The 17,829-nt window shown below is 53.1% G+C and overlaps 9 protein-coding genes across 9 annotated transcripts; 6 read left to right on the top strand and 3 right to left on the bottom strand.

Annotated features, from left to right (window-relative positions):
* The first annotated feature begins 1,074 nt into the window (after positions 1-1,074).
* Positions 1,075-3,878, top strand: chs3 (putative chitin synthase activator (Chs3)). The gene is made up of 4 exons (XM_025611216.1): positions 1,075-1,156; positions 1,219-3,303; positions 3,357-3,563; positions 3,610-3,878. Exons 2-4 carry the CDS (start codon positions 1,464-1,466, stop codon positions 3,639-3,641), a joined length of 2,079 nt encoding a protein of 692 aa, XP_025469915.1. The 5' UTR covers positions 1,075-1,156; positions 1,219-1,463; the 3' UTR covers positions 3,642-3,878.
* Positions 3,879-4,291: 413 nt separating this feature from the next.
* Positions 4,292-5,524, top strand: BO94DRAFT_583393 (uncharacterized protein; the record flags this gene model as incomplete). The annotated part of the gene is made up of 5 exons (XM_025615559.1): positions 4,292-4,465; positions 4,522-4,641; positions 4,700-4,831; positions 4,874-5,274; positions 5,329-5,524. The coding sequence occupies 5 exons, from the start codon at positions 4,292-4,294 to the stop codon at positions 5,522-5,524; spliced, it is 1,023 nt and encodes a 340-aa protein (XP_025469914.1).
* Positions 5,525-6,300: 776 nt separating this feature from the next.
* Positions 6,301-8,286, top strand: BO94DRAFT_583392 (uncharacterized protein; the record flags this gene model as incomplete). Its single annotated transcript, XM_025615558.1, has 1 exon — positions 6,301-8,286. The coding sequence occupies one exon, from the start codon at positions 6,301-6,303 to the stop codon at positions 8,284-8,286; it is 1,986 nt and encodes a 661-aa protein (XP_025469913.1).
* A 146-nt stretch (positions 8,287-8,432) lies between these two features.
* Positions 8,433-9,239, bottom strand: BO94DRAFT_460528 (HpcH/HpaI aldolase family protein; the record flags this gene model as incomplete). Its single annotated transcript, XM_025607885.1, has 1 exon — positions 8,433-9,239. One exon carries the CDS (start codon positions 9,237-9,239, stop codon positions 8,433-8,435), a length of 807 nt encoding a protein of 268 aa, XP_025469912.1.
* A 7-nt stretch (positions 9,240-9,246) lies between these two features.
* Positions 9,247-11,207, top strand: BO94DRAFT_622309 (putative pantothenate transporter; the record flags this gene model as incomplete). Its single annotated transcript, XM_025617072.1, has 1 exon — positions 9,247-11,207. Exon 1 carries the CDS (start codon positions 9,690-9,692, stop codon positions 11,205-11,207), a length of 1,518 nt encoding a protein of 505 aa, XP_025469911.1. The 5' UTR covers positions 9,247-9,689.
* A 511-nt stretch (positions 11,208-11,718) lies between these two features.
* BO94DRAFT_622308 (RidA family protein) lies at positions 11,719-12,258 on the bottom strand (the record flags this gene model as incomplete). Its single annotated transcript, XM_025617071.1, has 3 exons — positions 12,152-12,258; positions 11,999-12,072; positions 11,719-11,943 (listed from the first exon to the last, which is right to left on the bottom strand). Exons 1-3 carry the CDS (start codon positions 12,201-12,203, stop codon positions 11,719-11,721), a joined length of 351 nt encoding a protein of 116 aa, XP_025469910.1. The 5' UTR covers positions 12,204-12,258.
* Positions 12,259-12,710: 452 nt separating this feature from the next.
* Positions 12,711-14,077, top strand: BO94DRAFT_616037 (Clavaminate synthase-like protein; the record flags this gene model as incomplete). The annotated part of the gene is made up of 4 exons (XM_025616793.1): positions 12,711-12,956; positions 13,009-13,134; positions 13,183-13,774; positions 13,833-14,077. 4 exons carry the CDS (start codon positions 12,711-12,713, stop codon positions 14,075-14,077), a joined length of 1,209 nt encoding a protein of 402 aa, XP_025469909.1.
* A 265-nt stretch (positions 14,078-14,342) lies between these two features.
* On the top strand, positions 14,343-15,861 carry BO94DRAFT_554692 (F-box protein; the record flags this gene model as incomplete). Its single annotated transcript, XM_025613734.1, has 3 exons — positions 14,343-14,639; positions 14,783-15,584; positions 15,620-15,861. 3 exons carry the CDS (start codon positions 14,343-14,345, stop codon positions 15,859-15,861), a joined length of 1,341 nt encoding a protein of 446 aa, XP_025469908.1.
* Positions 15,862-16,167: 306 nt separating this feature from the next.
* Positions 16,168-17,505, bottom strand: BO94DRAFT_532891 (uncharacterized protein). Its single transcript, XM_025611215.1, has one exon. It carries the CDS (start codon positions 17,424-17,426, stop codon positions 16,233-16,235), a length of 1,194 nt encoding a protein of 397 aa, XP_025469907.1. The 5' UTR covers positions 17,427-17,505; the 3' UTR covers positions 16,168-16,232.
* Positions 17,506-17,829: the final 324 nt, after the last annotated feature.

The raw sequence follows: 17,829 nt of genomic DNA, 5'->3' as shown, positions 1-17,829 counted from the left end.
TTGACCGCGGTCACGTCATCTTGTGTGTGGTAGTGGTCTTGCGGTGGATGTCACTTTGGCCAAGGCTACAATGTGTCGCTATTGTGGTATGAAGAAGAAGATGCTGAGCTGGCCAGAGATTCCATTGTTCTTCTATACGAATATCCGATTCAAGGTGAAAACACTAATATAAGGCCCTGTCTTGAGTTCTGAGGGGTTCAAGGCTGAGGTGAGAACCATCGAGATGGCGTCAGACGTATGTATGTTTCAATGCGTACAGCTAGAGAGGGTGGCGGTCATCAATGAGACCATCTGCCCCCGGTCTATCTGGCTAGAACACCCTGCTCGGACTGGCCATGTTAGTGACAGTCTGACAGGAGGATATAGAGGGGTAACCGTTGACTAGTTTGGATCTAGCCAGCCACCACTCGAACTAAGACCGTACTAACTAGTCTGTACTAGTAGAACTAAAGGAACGGCCCTTGTAGAATACGGATACAAATTACGAACCCCATCCGACCCATGGAGTGGGGGATAGCGCAAACTTCTGACCAGCGCCAGTTGAGAACGAGGACAAGTCACTGGGGCAGTAATTAGAATCAATGGGTTGCCTTGAACGGTGGTTGTCGCGGGCTTGGCGGGAGAGTTAGTGGCCTTGCGGGTGAGACACGCATGGGACGGCCAGCGTCAGCAGCAGCCGACCAGCCTATTTTTGGTGGCCTCCCTGATCAATCGGGCGAGGCGGGCCGACAAATCGTGGGGACCTTTTTGGCCCCATGACGGACGAACTGCTAAGTGACCTGATAGTGACTTGATGGTGACATGACGGTGACTTTGCGACCGCCGACTACTGGCAGTAGGGCCTCGGTAGTCCCAAGGTTGCTGAGGCGGGAGGGGCAGTACCGTTACTAGTGCCATACCCGGGGGGCACCGCTAGCCGCAATTGACTTCGAGGCGCAACTCTGGACCCCAGCTGCTCTGGAGTCGTCTTTCCTCCTCCCTTGCCCATTCCCACTTTCTGTCTTTTTCTTTCTCTTTCATCCGTCTCTCGCTTCCTGTTCATCCCCATTACACCTTCGTTTGTCCCTTCCCCCCCCCCCCCCGGCGAGATCGCTCTGCGGGATGGACCCTGCCAGCTGCATTCTCCCAGGACCCATCGTTTAGCGTTTTCTGCAAGGTAGGCAAATTTGCCTCCGGTGGATCCGATTTTCCCTGCGCTGACCCATCATCCTTCTCCAGCTTCTCCACATTCCTCAGTCCCTTGTCCGATCCCTGATCACCACCGAGGGTCGCAAACCCTCGTTGCCTCGCGCCCTCCGTTCGTTTGCAGCATCGCGATCTGCCAGCTTCATGTCCAATGCATAGCCCCCAACTTCTCGCATAACCTGGGGTTAGGTCTACGACGTCGGTTTCGCATATTAGTCCCATCCCACATCGGTATATTTTAGGAGATATCGATCAAATACCGGGCTCGGGACTTGATCATGGCGTCCTCGGTAGCTGGCGGCTATCCCCAGCCACCCTCTTCCCCTCCCCCGGTATATCTCCGTTCTTCTCCTCCCATCCCCCCCGCGCATCGTGAATTACCCCGGCGCGACAGCTCCAGTCGCCCATTGAGCATGGCATCCCCCCGGAAGTCGCTGCCAGTCCCCTCATCCGCGGCACAAAATGAAAGACAAAGCCAACCATATTCGGTTCCAAGAGTGAGGATCCACGGCGAGACTGATCAGCCAGTGGTGCACGTTCACGACGAAGATCCTCCGTCCGACCTGCCCACAAATTCGTTTGCCAACATGTCACTTTCGGATGAGCCTCAGGCGTACAATAAAAGCATCGACGGGTCGTCTCCACCTCAGGCGGATATCTATGGAGCTTCGCGGAGACCAGAACATTCGACATATGGGCATACACCCACCAGCAGCGCCTCGTGGTCGGTTGTAGATCCACAGGTTCAAGAGGATAGTCTGCCGAATACCAGCACGTCATCTTTGGACCATGGTGCCGCCAAAGAGAGTCAAACCAGCTCCTCGCGTGGCAGTCTCGACAGTGCAGAACAAGCGTCGGACTTTTGTGAGCCCCTGCATTACCATCACCGCCCTTATGAAGCACCTCAACCTGCAACACAATCGTCATCTACAGGTGGATCGGCTGAACATCTTCCTACGTCGAATGGTCGTCCATCTGCCAAGCGTCGCTCCCAATCGACGTACTCGGCCGGTTCGGACCTGGGTGAAAGGCGGAAATCTTCCCAGCTCTCCCCATATCTCCAGACGAGGGACCATAGCACATCCCCGGACGTCCGGCCAGTGTCCTTTGTCGAACAGCTCAACAGCTTCTATCCCCAACCAGGCCCGGCGCCTGTCCAATTCGGCAACTCCCAACTGCAATCCGCTGTCGGCAATAATGCATCGTTGTTGAGTCATAAGCAGACTTTTGATATGTATCTGGCCAACGTCAAGAAAACCGATGATCCCGCAATTCAATATGAGTTTGCAATTTTCATGATCAACGCGATGCTGGAAATGCCCCCAGACGGGGTTGATGCAGGCGAATCCGCAGTATATGTCCGGACGGCTGCTGAAATCACCCGTGCAAGCCTGTTGCGAGAGTCCAAGTCAATCCTCCAGCGTCTGTCGGATCGCAGCTATCCCTTTGCACAGTACTACCTAGCTGATGGATACGCATCGGGATTGTTCAGCAAGGGAAAAGAGGATTATGATCGGGCGTTCTCGCTGTTTCTGGCTGCGAGCAAACATGGACATGTTGAGGCATGCTATCGGACGGCGCTGTGCTACGAGTTCGGATGGGGTACCCGAGTCGAAGCCACCCGGGCCCAACAGTTCTACCGCCAAGCAGCGTCCAGAAACCATCCGGGTGCAATGTTACGGATGGCCAAAGCCTGTTTGGCCGGCGACATGGGCCTCGGGAAGCGATATCGGGAAGGAATCAAGTGGATGAAACGCGCCACCGATTCATCCGATACTCAGTACAATTCCGCGCCATATGAGTTGGGACTCATGCACGAATCGGGATATGGCGATGACGTGTTTCCCGATCCTTCCTACGCGGCCCAGCTATTTACCAAGTCAGCGGACTTAGGCCACGTAGAGGCGAGCTATCGCTTAGGTGATGCATACGAGCATGGAAAACTCAACTGCCCTCGGGACCCGGCCTTGTCGATCCATTTCTACACGAATGCTGCGCAAGGTGGGCATCCTCTGGCCATGATGGCACTGTGTGCGTGGTACCTCATTGGTGCAGAGCCAGTACTGGACAAGGACGAGGATGAAGCGTATGAATGGGCCAAGCGTGCAGCGGAGACTGGTAAGCACAACTCAATATTTATACGATCGGATTGCTAACACGGTGGTATATAGGTCTTACAAAGGCACAATATGCAGTCGGGTATTTTACGGAAACCGGGATTGGCTGCCGGCGAGACCACCTGGCTGCCAACGCGTGGTACGTCAAGGCAGCGGAGCAAGGCGACATGCGGGCGAAACACCGGATTGCCGCCATACGAGCCGCTGCAGACGGAGTTAGACCTGAAAAGGCTATTGCAGATGCAGAGAACCAGAAACCAGGTACGTATACCGAATGGCTCGGTGATACCCATCTAACCCCATCTAGAAGGCAAAACGAAGCGGTTTCGCATATTCTAAACCTCGTATATCTACGATCACCATGCGATGATGCCGCACATATTACAACATATCAATACATTTCACACCATAAACAACATGTTGGAAGTAAGGAATCTACAAAGTCTTTCGGCGCACATATCGGCATCTTGCTTCTGATTCACCAAGCGACTGTCTTGAGCCATGTTTCAGCATTACTGGGGTTGTCTTGTACAAATCATGTATTCGAGGATAATTTGTTTGCACATATAATGGGACATGCATCATATCTACATGGCCGCTTCCATGTTCTGGCAAAGCACTCGGTATAAATGACCTTACGGATTCATCAGCAATCTACGGGGTGCCCGGCTAGGAGGGCATCCCCAGACCATCAGTACCAGCGTCAACTAGCACTACAAAACACTACGAATAATGGCGGTCTATCCAATCAATAGCACCTATCAATCGGTGTCAGCCACAATAATGACTTGACAGGGTTGATCCATCCCGCGGTTTCTTCCGGGCGATGAGCATAGACTCTCAGCCCTGTGGGTCATCGCCTGCTAAATCTTCCTCCGCTCAGCCTCCACCTCTGGCCACCCAAAGCGCACCTGGTTCTAATGTTTTCTCCTTTCTTATTCAACTTCCCCACAACTATTCTTTCTGACTATCACTGCCACCACGCCATCATGACCGCTATTCGACCTCGGCGCCGTTCGCCTAGGTTTCGGCCCCCTTCCCCAAGCCCAAAGACCGTCCGACATTGGCCCGGTGGCATCCCTGTCTCGGTCCGTGTCCATCCGGACAGCCTGTCGAATGACGAGATGAGAGAAGCTGTCAAGGGATGGCTGTTGTTTGTTTCGGTACACCACCGTGCTGCCCATCCAATGGGTTCTTGGCTTATTCTGCGTCAACTTAGGTGCACTGGGTCTCGCGCCAAGCTGCCGGTATCTCCGAGGATGAAGACCCCGACTATGAACTTCGGCAGCGCCGGTCCCTAGTCGAACGGTGGGCGACAGCAGACCAGACCATACGCGATGTAAGTCTGCCTCCAAACCCACGTCCGATTTACCCCTAACACCACGGTATAACGGCAGGGCTTTCATGAACGCGCGCCTCTCCCCGAAACCCCTCGGGACTACTGCCTGGAGGCCCGGGAACGAGTCACCCGGACCAGCCAGCCCTCCTCGGTGTTTATGTGCCTAGCTCCAGTCGACCAGCAGAACCCGGTGAACCGTCTTCGTTAGATCAAGTTTCTCATCCTGTTACAGGATTTCAAGGGGGAGGGCGTCGGGGGGGTCTCCCTGCCCTCAGTAGTCCTTGAGCCAAATCCTTACACTGTATTGAGTGGGGCCCATGGCGACTTCGCCAAAGGAGATTTCCTCGCATGGAAGTACATCGAACCCGCCGACTTTGCACGCATGTCCATGACGAGGTGGGGCACCGTCATCTTCTTGAGCCAAAGGGATTTCTACTGGATCGTTGATCAAAAGGGCCTCGAGACGGGGATTCTGTCATATGTCTATTTCGGGGTAAATGGGCAGGTCTTCCAGGAACGGGGTTGGCGAGCATATCATGTGCCCGAGGTGGAGTGTATGATCGAGGGCCTTGGATGGCCTCTGTCCAGTCTCCAGGCGCACTATATTTGGGGAACTGATGAAGACAATCCCCCGTAAGTTTTCGTTGTTTGCAGATGATATGAGCCATGGTCTGATGATTGGGTTAGAATGAACATGGACGCTCCGGTGCTGGAGATTCTGCAGAAGGCGTGGGACGACGGTCTGATGCGGCGTTTCCGGCCTGAAAATCCCAGCCAATTTCCTGAGAAGATTGACAGATGGGCTCCGGGATATCTTGCCCTGGAGGCCGAAGGTCGGGCCTTGGACTATGATCCTGTCAAGATGTATGCAAACTTTCCATGAGCCCGCTGTAGGGACCATATATATATTGTTGGAGTGGTGGAAGGCTGGCCGGACTTGGTGAAGTCTGGAGTAAGGGTTCCGCTGGGGATTGAATCAATGAGAATGTCATCTATAAGACATTTTGGCAACCTTCAATACGTTGGTTGAAAAGAGGAACAGGAGGATGAGGGTCAACATCGTCAACATCACGTGACTGTCAACCGCCGTCCGGACCGGTCCCGGACCGCCCAGTGACTCCTCACGTGACTGTATGCGTTTCTCTGCATCGGAGTGAAACCAGTCAACCAAGCCGAGAACCCATATTGGCTTTCCCATGTGTAACTAGTGGAGGTGTCGATCTACCGGCCCAAGAATCCGCCCGACATGCCACATGGAGGCGGTGCCTGGGAGATAGGGAATCGCTGGACCAATCAACACCGGGGGAGAGATAGTTATCTGGGGAATCGGGAGCGATATCAGATAAGGTGGAAAGCAATAGCCGATCCACGATTGATAAGGTCCGCCTCGCCAGCTCTTTTCTTCCGCGTTCGCCCTCTTCTAGTCAGTGCCACATTGGCGACACGAACATTGACAGTTTAGACTAGCCGTGAGTCGGAGCGTGCACCAGCCGAAATCAGCCGTTCAGGATCGGATCGACTGGACACATTGCGGGGGTGGGGTAGCCAAGCATGCCCCCCGGATTTGGTCCACCTGGCCGCGCAGCGCTTCTCTCGCCTTTCACTTCTCCTTCCTCCTGCTCAATTCCCTTCATGGCTGAATCTCACGCCCTTCCAACCATGTCGTCTTATCAGCCATTCCAGTGCCTGGTCTGTCTCCGTCGCTTCACCCGACATGAGAACCTCAAACGACATTCAGCGCTGCATTCTCGTTCTCGAAATGATGTGTCTCTGCCATGTGATTTGTGCCAGGCAACCTTCTCACGACCGGATCTACGCCATCGTCATATGAAGAGAAAGCATGCAGAGCATGAGCACCGACGGGCGATCAAGAGGCCCAGACGGGACGAGTCTTTTGTACGGGCTATCGATAGCCACAGTATACAACCCGAGGATCTCGCGGTTGACAGCGAGACGGAAACGCCGATGCAGCATCAGCGCAGCCATCGACACCATGCACAAAGTGCCGATCTGCCTAGAACCACCACGAGAGACAAAGGCGACCAGACTCAGCTTGACACAGATACTCTGACGCAATTGACGTCCATTGTACCAGATGCCACGGGGATGGAACAGACTTTGCGGTCGATTCTCAAGCCAACGGACCAATTGGGTCCCCAATCGCCTGCAATGACCATCTCGCAGTCTCCCTCGCTGGACATTGACCTCAGCGGCTTCGACTTTGGTCCAGATATCTCTCCGAGCCCAAGTAAAGACGACCTCACCCAACCTCAGACCGATCGGTTCCCAACTGCAGTGCAAATCACACGCGGCTGCGACCTGTTCTTCACCAATGTCGCACACTTTATCCCCTTCCTGCATCAGTCAACCTTTGACTCCACCACTCTGCCCTCGCACCTACTTCTTGCCATGCTCTCCCTCGCCTACCAATATGGTGATGATCCGGAATGTGATGCTCTTAAAGGCACCGGGGCGAGCCTGTCTACTCGGTGCTTTCTCCAAGCCCGTACTGTTCTTCCTTCTACCAATGCCATATCTACCAACCCTACCGATCAGCTGGCCCTGATCCAGACCCTCCTGCTCCTACAAATCTGCGCCATGCTGTACCTCTGCGGCGACTACTCCGCCCAAGGACTCCAGATGCATAGCAATATGATTTCCCTGGCGCGCTCTTCCGGGCTCATGCAGCCAATTCCCACAGAATCTGCTCAGACATCCTGTCTCGCCTCCCTGTGGGAGGAATTCATCAAAGCCGAATCCCACAAACGAACCCTCTTTGCTGTCCACCAAATCGACGCCCTGTGGTACCAACTCCTCTCCATCCCGCGCGCCATCTCCCACCTCGAAGTTAAACACGATCTCCCCTGTCCCGAATCTCTCTGGTTGGCTTCTTCTGCCGCCGACTGGGCCCATCGCCGACTGCTGGCTCCTCATCCTGCCACCAACATGCAATATGCCGACGCCGTGCGCCACTTCCTCTCTAGTGCCCTCACCGACCCACCTACCAGCATAGTTCCCGCCTTTGACCCCTACGGTGCGATCAACATCGCGCACTTTCTCATCTCCAGCGCGCGTGAGATCTCCGGCTGGTCGACCATGACGGGGATGTTGAGCATGGAGCGGTTCAGCGCACTCCGCTCGTCCCTCGTCGCTCTTGGCATGTTCCTCCATCCACAAGATACACCCAGAACCACAGCTATCACAGCAACCGCTCCCGCCACGTGGGAAACGGCCATGCTCGAACTGCAAATCTGGTCCCCATCTCACACGGGAGGAATTATCAAATCCAGCATCGACACCATGCTCCAACAAGCCACCGATCTTGCCCCTTCAGCGGGGGATATCCTGTGTGAGGCGGAGACAGCTAAGTCCTTCCAGTCGCATGTGGATTGGTTCCTGGTGTATCTGGATACGACGGTGGATGTGGCGGGGGAGGCACCGTGGGTGGCGCTGTACGCGTACAAGGCGTTTCTGGTGGCATGGCAGCTGGTTCGGGGCGGAGTGCCGGGGGCGATGCAGGCAGTGGGAGTGAGAGATGGAGATGCAGCTGGGGCAGTGAAATGGGCGAGGAGGGTATTCAGTCGAAGGGAAAAATGGGGAGTGGGCAGGGTGATTGGGGGTTGTTTGGACAGACTACATTGTTGATCATATGATCATGTATGATTATCCATATCTCCCTCTCTTTCTTCTCTTTCTTGTCCTTCACCATACCCAATAAACTCACCACTACCAAGCAAGCCCACAAAACAATCAAATCTATCATTCAACTCAATGGTATCTTTTCAGTACACTCACGACCTGGCCGTCTCAAACTCCGCCATATACCAATTCTGAATCGCCTTAGTATCCCCCGTAATCGCCACCGTATCATACATCCCCCTCGCCTCCTTCGCCAACGTCCCATTATTCACCATTCTGCCCGCCCACTTGCCATGCCTCCTCGCCGCAGCCACAATCTTCTCCACCGCCGCCACAAACTCCGGCTCATCGCCTCTGGCCGGCACATACCCCAACAACGACTGCGCCAGATCATTCGGCCCAATAAACACCAAATCCACTCCCGGAACGGCACAAATGGCCTCGACATTTTCGACTCCCGCGCGCGTCTCAATCTGCACCATCGTAATGATCGTTTCATTCGCAGAGACCATATACTCGGGCGTTGTCAACGCATGGCCGATAGCGGGGAACGCGGAGCCCTGGCCCCGTACGCCCTGCGGCGGGAATTTCGATGACGCGACTACTTGGGCTGCTTCTTCGGCGGTGTTTATCTGGGGCACCATGATCCCGTGGGCGCCTGTGTCTAGGGCGCGCTTGAGAATGTCGTGGCTGGGTCCTCGGATCCGGATGATGGGGGAAACTCCGAGTGAGGAGATGGCGGCTACGGAGTTGTGCATCGCGTCGTCGGAGATGTGGCCGTGTTCGCAGTCGATGATAATTCCGTCGACGCCGGTTAAGGCGATGATTTGGGCCATGCGCACCGACGGGAGTGCCATGAATGTCATGAGGGGGTAGTCATGGGTTTTGAGTTTGTTGAGGAGGCGGAGGCGCGGGTTGGCGATTGTGGTGGTGTGGGGGGTGGGGTAGGTTTTGGTCATTTTGGTGGTTGTGGTATTCATGTGGTGGGTGTGATGGATGTGTGGTTGTGTGGTTGTGTGTGTGCTTGAGATGGATGAAGTCGTTAACACGGTCAATTAAGTATGGGATGTGATCTGCGGATGGCGAGTGGAGGCGGTTAGGGCCCGGAGGAGCTCCGCCCTCATCTTCCTTGTTGTGTTGCACTCCTCCCCTCCTCCCCTCCTCCACTCCTCCATCTCGACGGCCATCTGACAGATAACGCTAGTGCACTCCTCCCGTCTTATCTGTTGCTTCAACCAATGACTCACAGTGTTTCGTAACAGCCTGACCCACCTCAATAGCCGGTCGGCATTCCAGATGTTCGATCCCAATCCTTTGCCAAGCTCGATAAATTGGCTGTCTTTTGATGTACCTTAATATCAAGTCTCTTCCCAGGCCTCATCCATTCTCGCCAAGCATCCATCAAGACCATGGAACTGGACAAGAAACGCCCCTCGTCCATCAAGTCGGAGGGCAATGTCTCCGCAGAAGGACAAGTCGATGACATCCCTACTGCTGCATATCAACGCATGCCAGAGTCTCTGCGCAGTCTGGGGCAAGATGAAATTGATCGTCTCAATCAAAAGATCGTCCGCAAGGTCGACCTCATGGTTCTCCCCACCATCGGTATCCTGTACATCCTGAACTACATCGACCGTCAGAACCTCGCTGCAGCCAAACTGCAAGGCATCACCGAAGACCTCAACATGACCACCGACCAGTTCGCCACGGCTGTCTCCATCCTCTTCGTCGGCTACCTCCCCTTCCAGATCCCTAGCAACCTCCTGATTACCAAGATCTCCCGCCCCGGCATGTACATCTGCCTGGCCGTGTCCATCTGGGGATGCATCTCCGCCGCCACCGCCGCCGTCCACAACTACAGCCAGCTACTCGCCGTGCGCGCCGTCCTGGGCATCGCCGAGGCCGTCTTCTTCCCAGGGGCCATCTACTACCTGTCGGCATGGTACACCAAAGCCGAGCTAGGCAAACGCATTGCCGGTCTATACATCGCCCAACAAATTGGCAACGCCTTCGGGGGTCTCTTCGCCGCCGCCATCCTCCAACTCGACGGCGTCCACAACATCGCCGGCTGGCAATGGCTCTTCATCATCGAGGGCTCGGCCACCGTAGGCATCGGGATCATCTGCGCCTGCATCATGCCCGAATTCCCACACAACAGCCGCATTCTCTCCCCAATTGAGCGCGATCTAGCCGTCTGGCGGATTGAATCCGAAGCTGGCGCCGCCGAATCCAACGAAACCACGCCCCTGTTGCAAAGCTTCCTATCCGCTCTATCCGACCCTAAACTCCTCCTCCTCATCCTCTCCAACATGCTCTCGCAAGTCCAAGGCTCCATCGCCAACTACTTCCCTACCCTCGTCGACTCCCTTAATTTCTCCTCCACCATCAGCCTCCTCCTCACCGCGCCTCCCTACATCCTCGCCGGAATCGTCTACTACGCCGTGATGTTCTGGTCTGATCGCCACAACACCATCTACCCCATCATCCTCATCCTCCTTTCCATCTCCATCGCCATGTACATCATCCTCCTGAGCACCTTAAACATTGGTGCCCGCTACTTCGCCATGATGATCCTGCCTTTTGCATCCGTGGGTCCTCAACTCCTGCTTTATAAGACGATTAACCTCCACCTCGCTCGGCCGGTGGCAAAACGCGCCGCTGCTTCAGCGTTGGTGAATGCCATTGGCGGAACGAGTAACATCTGGGCCTCGTATTTGTATTACTCCAGTCCGCACTTCTATGCCGCGTTCGGGACGTTGTTGGCCGCGGCGGTGCTGTTGGCTGCTACGGTGACGGTGTATCGGTGGTGGGTGTTGCGAGAGAATCGATGGTTGGATTCGGGGGAGCCGGAGTTGGTGGCTAGGGCTATGAGGGGGGGTGTGACACAGGAGATGGTGCAGATGGGGTGGAGGTATGAGATGTATTGATTAGTTCCTGGTGGAGTGGTCTTTTGTTTGAGAGTAGACCTATCGAACGAGTCGCTGGGCAGAGAACCATGATGTGGGTGAGATACTCTGTTGAGAAGTGTATCTTATACAGTCTATCATTAATGTTTACTCTTGAATTAATAACATGCCCTGCGTAGTCCTAATCTTAAACTTACATCGTAGATCTTGTTGGCAATGAGCATATATTGGGATTCATGGAGTTGACAGTCACTCCTATCTTCTATTATCGGGACACAAAGTGGCTTCTTTACTCTAGAGTTGGGTATTTCCGACACTACTATATCCGCCTACCACCATCCTGCACCCACCACCACCCTTCCTCAACCTTATATCCAACATAACTACACTCCACAACCACCACCCAACCCTAACATCAACAATTCCTCAAAAAAATAACATAGAATAAAATAGAAAAACACATCAACCATTCACTTCACAATCTAATCTAATCTAATATAATGTATCCCCCCCCCCAGAACCATAAGAGTAATTAAACCTGCGCAATACACTCAATCTCAATAACCGTGCCCTCCCCCGGCGGCACAGCCTGTAAACACGACCGTGAAGGCATGGGCTTCGGCAAGAACTCAATGTATACTTCATTCATGGCCGCGAAATCTTTCATGTCTGCCAGATAGACATTGTATTTGACGACTTGTTCGAGGGATGAGCCGGAGAGTTCGAGGACTTCTTTGAGGTTTTGGAGGACGGTTCTCTATAGGATATAATATTAGTGGGTGTTGATGGGGGAGGGTGTGGGGGGGATGTACAGTAGCTTGTTTAATTTCTCCGGTGGCGGTTTGGCCTGCGAGGAAGACTAGGCCGGGGACTTTGACGGCGGGGCCTGAGGATTATGGGTTAGGGTTGGATTGGATTGGATTGAGGTGAATTGGGGATGGGAAGGGGAAGGGGAGGGGAGGTACAGTTGTGAGGTTTGGGGGGGAATTTTTCGCTGGAGATGAGTTGGCGGGACATTTTGGTGGTGATTTTGTTGATGCTGTGGATGTGTGGGATGGGTGGTTGGGGTTGGGTTGTGGAAGGATGGATAGCAGATGGATATATTGGAGGGCGTTATTTAAATGCCTTGATGGTATGTATGTGGAGAGGAGATGATTGGCATGCCAAGCCTGGGAGGAGCTCCTCCCTTATCGCTGCTTATCAACTGGTCGGGTGGGTCTGGGGCTATATCTGATAACATCTTATCGACTATGCCAAGACTGAGCCCTCGCTGGGAGGAGTGTCTTGATGGAGTAGATACAAGGCGATAAGCACTCGCCAGTCGATGGTACTGCTCGGGTATTGGGCTCCTCTATCGAGGAGCTCCCTACGGAGGAGCTCCCTACGATTATATGGTTTGATATCGGGAGATGTAGAGTCAATGTCATCTTGACGTAGATATAAGAAGACTACAACCGTGAAGTAAGAGGACATCAACTAACACAACAACCCAAGAAATCAACATTGATCTATACTTCGAGCATCATGGCACCCACTGCCTCATTCAACCCCCCCTCCGCTGACCTCGCCGGCAAGCCCTTCGTCCCAGAATGGGTTCCTCCCCCGGTGACCCAGGAAAAGCACAACTTTGCCCAGCTGAAATCCATTGATCTGTCGTTGCTGGATTCCGAGGATCCAGCTGTAGTAGACAATCTGATTCAGCAGGCCAAGGTGGCTATTCGCGATGATGGATTTCTGTTCCTTGAGAACTATGGTGTTTCTTTGGAGCAGGTCAGTAACATATAAATATTTCCAGAAAGACAAGTCGCTGACGAATTTGCAGCTGCACCGTCAATTCTCCCTAGCTCAATACCTCTACAACAACATCAGCGAGGAAGACAAGGAGCGTCTCCTATTTGACCCCGACACGGGCGTCTGGTCAGGCTACAAACACCCCTACGGCTTCAAGGTACACACGCCTTCCCCTCATCTAGCACCTCATTAATGACAGCCATAGCGCCACCGTGGCCCCCCCGACGGCATCGAGCAATTCAACTGGTACAAGCCCGACTGGCAAGACATCCCCAATCGAGTCCCCAGCTGCCTGCATCCCTTCATGGACGAGATCGAATCCTTCTGCAACTACCTCACCCAATCCGTCAACCGACGACTCCTGACCCTCTTCTCCCGCGTCCTCGAACTCCCCGACGACTACCTCTGGAACAACGTGCAATCCCACGGAAGTCCCACCGGCGAGGGCTACTTCCGGCACGCCCTCTTCCGCCCCGTCCAGAAACAAACCGAAGAGGCATCCAAGGGACTTCGCATGCACGGCCACACCGACTTCGGTCTCACCACGTTGCTCTTCTCTGTCCCCATCAGCTGCTTACAGATCTGGGGCCGCGACGAACAATGGTACTATGTGCCCTATAGGCCCGGCGCGCTGGTGATTAATATTGGGGACACGTTGGAGATTGTCTCCGGGGGACATTTCAAGGCAACCAGACATAGGGTTTTCAAGCCCCCTGTGGATCAGTTGAGTGAGGAGAGGTTGTCGTTGGTGTTGTTTAATTCCTCGGTTGGGGAGTTGAGGATGCAGCCGGCTTATGGTACGTGACTGATATTATGGATATGTGGAGGGGTTGTGTGCTGACTGGGATGGTTTAGAATCACCTCTCATTCAAAGGGAAGGGTGTGTGGAGGAGCAGGGTGTGTATAAGGGGTTTCGGAATCTGACCTCACAAGGGAAACTGGTTCCCACGAATCGTCAATGGCGTGAGATTCAGATTGCGACGTGTACGGATCCCACAGATACAGTCCGGAATCGGGTGGGGGCTGACCAGGTGCTCATTGATGGGAAGGTGATGCATCAGAGGGAGTACATGGGGGTCAAGGTGGTGTTGCCGGTTTGAGGGATGTTGATCGTTAGAATATGATGGGTATAAATATATTTGTTGATCTGCTGGACTGCAATTGCAGTTGCCGTGGGAGTGACCCGGCCATGGCCCTTTCCCATCTCACGCCTCTCATGCATCTTCCTCCATCAGGTGATAACCCTTCCTCGGTAAGTATTATGTAGCTATTGCTTTGATTATTGAATTGAAGCATTGTCATTCTTTACAAATATATACTAGGACATTGTTATCAAACCTCGTTCTCTCCTTCCCCAATATCAAGATGGCACTCGGCCAGCTCCCCATGGAAATGATTCTTGAACTTCTTCCATATCTTACTCCACATGACTACTTTCAATTAGTTCTTGTTTGCAAATCTTGGTACGACTTATTCATCCCTCATATCTACCACCGTGTCATGCTCCCCCTGAACGACTTTTCTGCCGCTTCATACGGCCAAGTTTGTGGTGGAACCGACCTTCCAGTACGACGGTTAACCCACGCCGTTATTGAGAAGCCAGCGCTTGCGCGGTTGATACACTCTCTAGAGATTTGTTTCAGTGTCTGCGAAGGGGGTGGCGTAATCGACCGCCGCTCCTACCACTGGCTGAGTCAAAGTATCGCGCTTCTATGCTACCCCACGGGGAGACCAAGAGCAAACACCGTCGCAGGTATCATGCATGGCGCCAAGCTCTGAAACAGCTTTCTGAAAGGCAAAGCTAGCATAGAGAGCCCCACAAAGACGAAGATGCCTGGTTGGCCTTGCTCCTAGTCCAGGTCAGGAATCTCGAGATCCTCAAAATCGCATTAGGCGAAGAGAAGATTGAGTATGGACTCAACAAAACACGTACGAGTTCTGTCCACTTTGAATGGGTGATCCACTGGGCGAGTATGCCTAGGTTGGGCATTTTACCCAAGCTGTCCCACGTGTCGTTGATTCATGGTCCGGCCCCTTGGACTATTGGAACAGTTGGAAAAGGGGTTGCCCTGCATCGATTGATTCCCTTTCTTCGCATCCCTTCGATGAGAGAGCTTTATGTGATAAACCCAGGTGATCGGGTTCCACTGAAGTTACCTAAGGATGTGATGTTTCCAGTCAAACATCTGGATATTGCATGGCCACAAGAGCCACTACGAAATCTACCACGGCTGGTAGAAAGGTGCCCTGAGCTGGAATCATTTACTTTGGAACAAGATTACTGGCATGACGAGACAACTCACAGTCTCCTAGATCTATCACGGTTGTACCAACCCCTGCGAGTCTCCAGATCGTCGATCCGTCACCTGAATCTGACCTTCAACGGCATACGAGCCTGGCAGGACGCAGAGATGCCCAGACCCACCTTTCTAGGGACCCTTTCTGACTTTTCCAACCTCGACAGCGTGCACATGCGATGGAGTGACTTGTTACCTTTTCGGGGTCAAGCTGCCTATCACCCAATCACATCACTGTCGGAATTATTACCCTCCTCGCTCAGACATCTCCATATCAATGATTGCTTAGTTCAGTGCATGCTAGCCCTATGTGCAGAGTTGGAGGGCCTCATACAATCTTCTGAGCATGTACCCTACTTCGGAGAGTAAATATTCGGTTTGCTATGTTTGTGCAACAAACGGGACACGGTTGTCTACATTGTCTCATGCATCATTGGAGGCCATCATGGCCGCATCAGGAGATAGCTGCGGGGACTAGACTGTACAGGCTACACAGGGATTTCAATGCATTTGGGGTTAGCCTTTTTATATGCCCGGCAGCAATGTGTGTGCCTTTTGCGAGGGACTATGCTATCAGGAAGAAGTAACATTAGGAGAGTTTTACCCGGACAGCCTGGGTAAATGGGTTGTAGCCATCTCACGTACCCGAGGGATTCGACTATATTAAAACCCTCAATTTGACTTGCTAGTCTTTTTCTGCTCCGACCCAACCATCGTGACCAACCGTATGATCGTTTAGAATTGCCTTACAAATATTTCGGTATGTGGGGATTGCTTTGCTTGAGGCGTTTTACTAATGAAAATGACTTATGCAGGCTGCTGGCAAAAGCTTCATATTCCTTAGGGAAAGTCCGTGGTCACCTATGCCTGTTGAGTATTAATCAGAGGGATATGAGTGTCGGGCTTCAGCTCATGCAAAGGATGTACGCACAGAGAAACTATCACAATGTCATGTACATTAATATGGATACTCTTCATATCTAAAATTCCAAATTGTCTTGGCCGAATTATCAAATCCATGGCCTTTCGAGCTGGTGGCACCTATATGTTGCAAAAGTGGCGGGACGACCACCCAACGCGTCCATTCCTGTTGATCGGCAATCTTCTCGATCATCATATCCACCAGCCAATCGGTCGTCAGATCAGTTTGATCCAGAAAGGAGGGTACAATCGCCCGTGGAAAGATAAGGCCCTGCGAGCAGCACCCGTATCGATTCATCTCGTGAACACCGGGCCGAATGGGCCACATTGTCTGTCGTCCAGCGAGGAAGTGAAGCGCGATGACCGCGGGAATAAACACACAGGATGTAATCCAGATGGTACTAGCAGGGATCGACTTGACTCTTCTCTTTACCGATACCATGATTCCCGTTAACGCAGCCCAGAACAGGAAAGCTAAGGCGAAGTATCTCGGCCACTCCTCCGAGTTCCACCCAAGCAGGTCATCCACATAGAATAGACGCAGATAAACCCAGTCTCGACCTGCGTTAGCCCGCTGTTCAACCACCTCCAGCGCCTGTACCGTCGATGCAAGCCAGCCCTTTGCAGCTAGGGTATCATCCTCGATCATAGCAATATACTCGGCGCCAGTATCGTAACAATCCCTCATGAGATGTGTAAAATCATAGATTGTCTTATTCCGATACCACCCTCCTTCTTCCCATTCGCGGATTTGCTCGAAATCAGGATCATCTTGCACATAGAGTAAGATGCGGTCGGGTAGTGTCTCCACCCACTTTTCCGAGAAGATAGGGTGAGAAGAAGGATCTGTATGTGCGATGAGCAGATCAAGGAAGATAGTGCTTCGTTCTGAATCCGTAAGACCCTCGAGAAGCGAGGCGACAGTTAATCCGACATATTGTTCTCTTCTTCGACGGACTGTCACTATCCCCACGCACAGCGTTGGCTCGGGACTAGGCGGCCTTGGAGAGGGAAGATCGCCAGCATGGCTTAGAAAGTCCTTTGCTTCTTGGATTCGGTGCGCGGAATATTGCTTTTCGTAGGCGCGATTGGGGTCGACGAAGTAGGATGTGGGATCGCGGTAGCTGGTTGACCGGTAATAGCCGACCGAGAGTAGATATAGGATACAGAATGCGCCAAGGAGTAGACCAGTTGGATGAAGGGATGAGAGACCGAGGCGCAGGTTTGCCATTCGCGGGCTGAAAAGCTGGCCTGAGGGCCGCAGTGAGAATAGGACTTGAAGGTAAAGAGTGGAAGTGAAGGGATCAAGGGGTGGGTGAGAGTGATTCCGGGAGACAAAGAAGTGATCAAGCAAGGTCCAGACCCCGGAAGCTCCTGTCCAAGGCGTTGCAAAGCATCTTAGTAAGCGTCATGCGGCGGATTCCAAAAGCATCGAGTTGAACACATTCTAATCGGCTAAGGAGCGCTGAAACGCCACCTAAATCGTTTCGTCAAGGACGTAAAGAGGCCTGCTGAGCGACTTCAGTGGCTTCCTAAAGGGCACCACTATGCACGAAACGCCTCTATAATGAATTGGACCCACCGCCAGGATATAGCATAGTACATGAAGACTTGGCTGCGCTCCACTACCTGCC

The sequence above is a fragment of the Aspergillus sclerotioniger genome, assembly GCF_003184525.1.
Source record: "Aspergillus sclerotioniger CBS 115572 chromosome Unknown BO94scaffold_7, whole genome shotgun sequence".
Taxonomy (NCBI): Eukaryota; Fungi; Ascomycota; class Eurotiomycetes; order Eurotiales; family Aspergillaceae; genus Aspergillus; species Aspergillus sclerotioniger.
The sequence above is the reverse complement of the archived record's forward strand: the minus strand, read 5'-3'. Positions and strand labels throughout refer to the sequence as shown.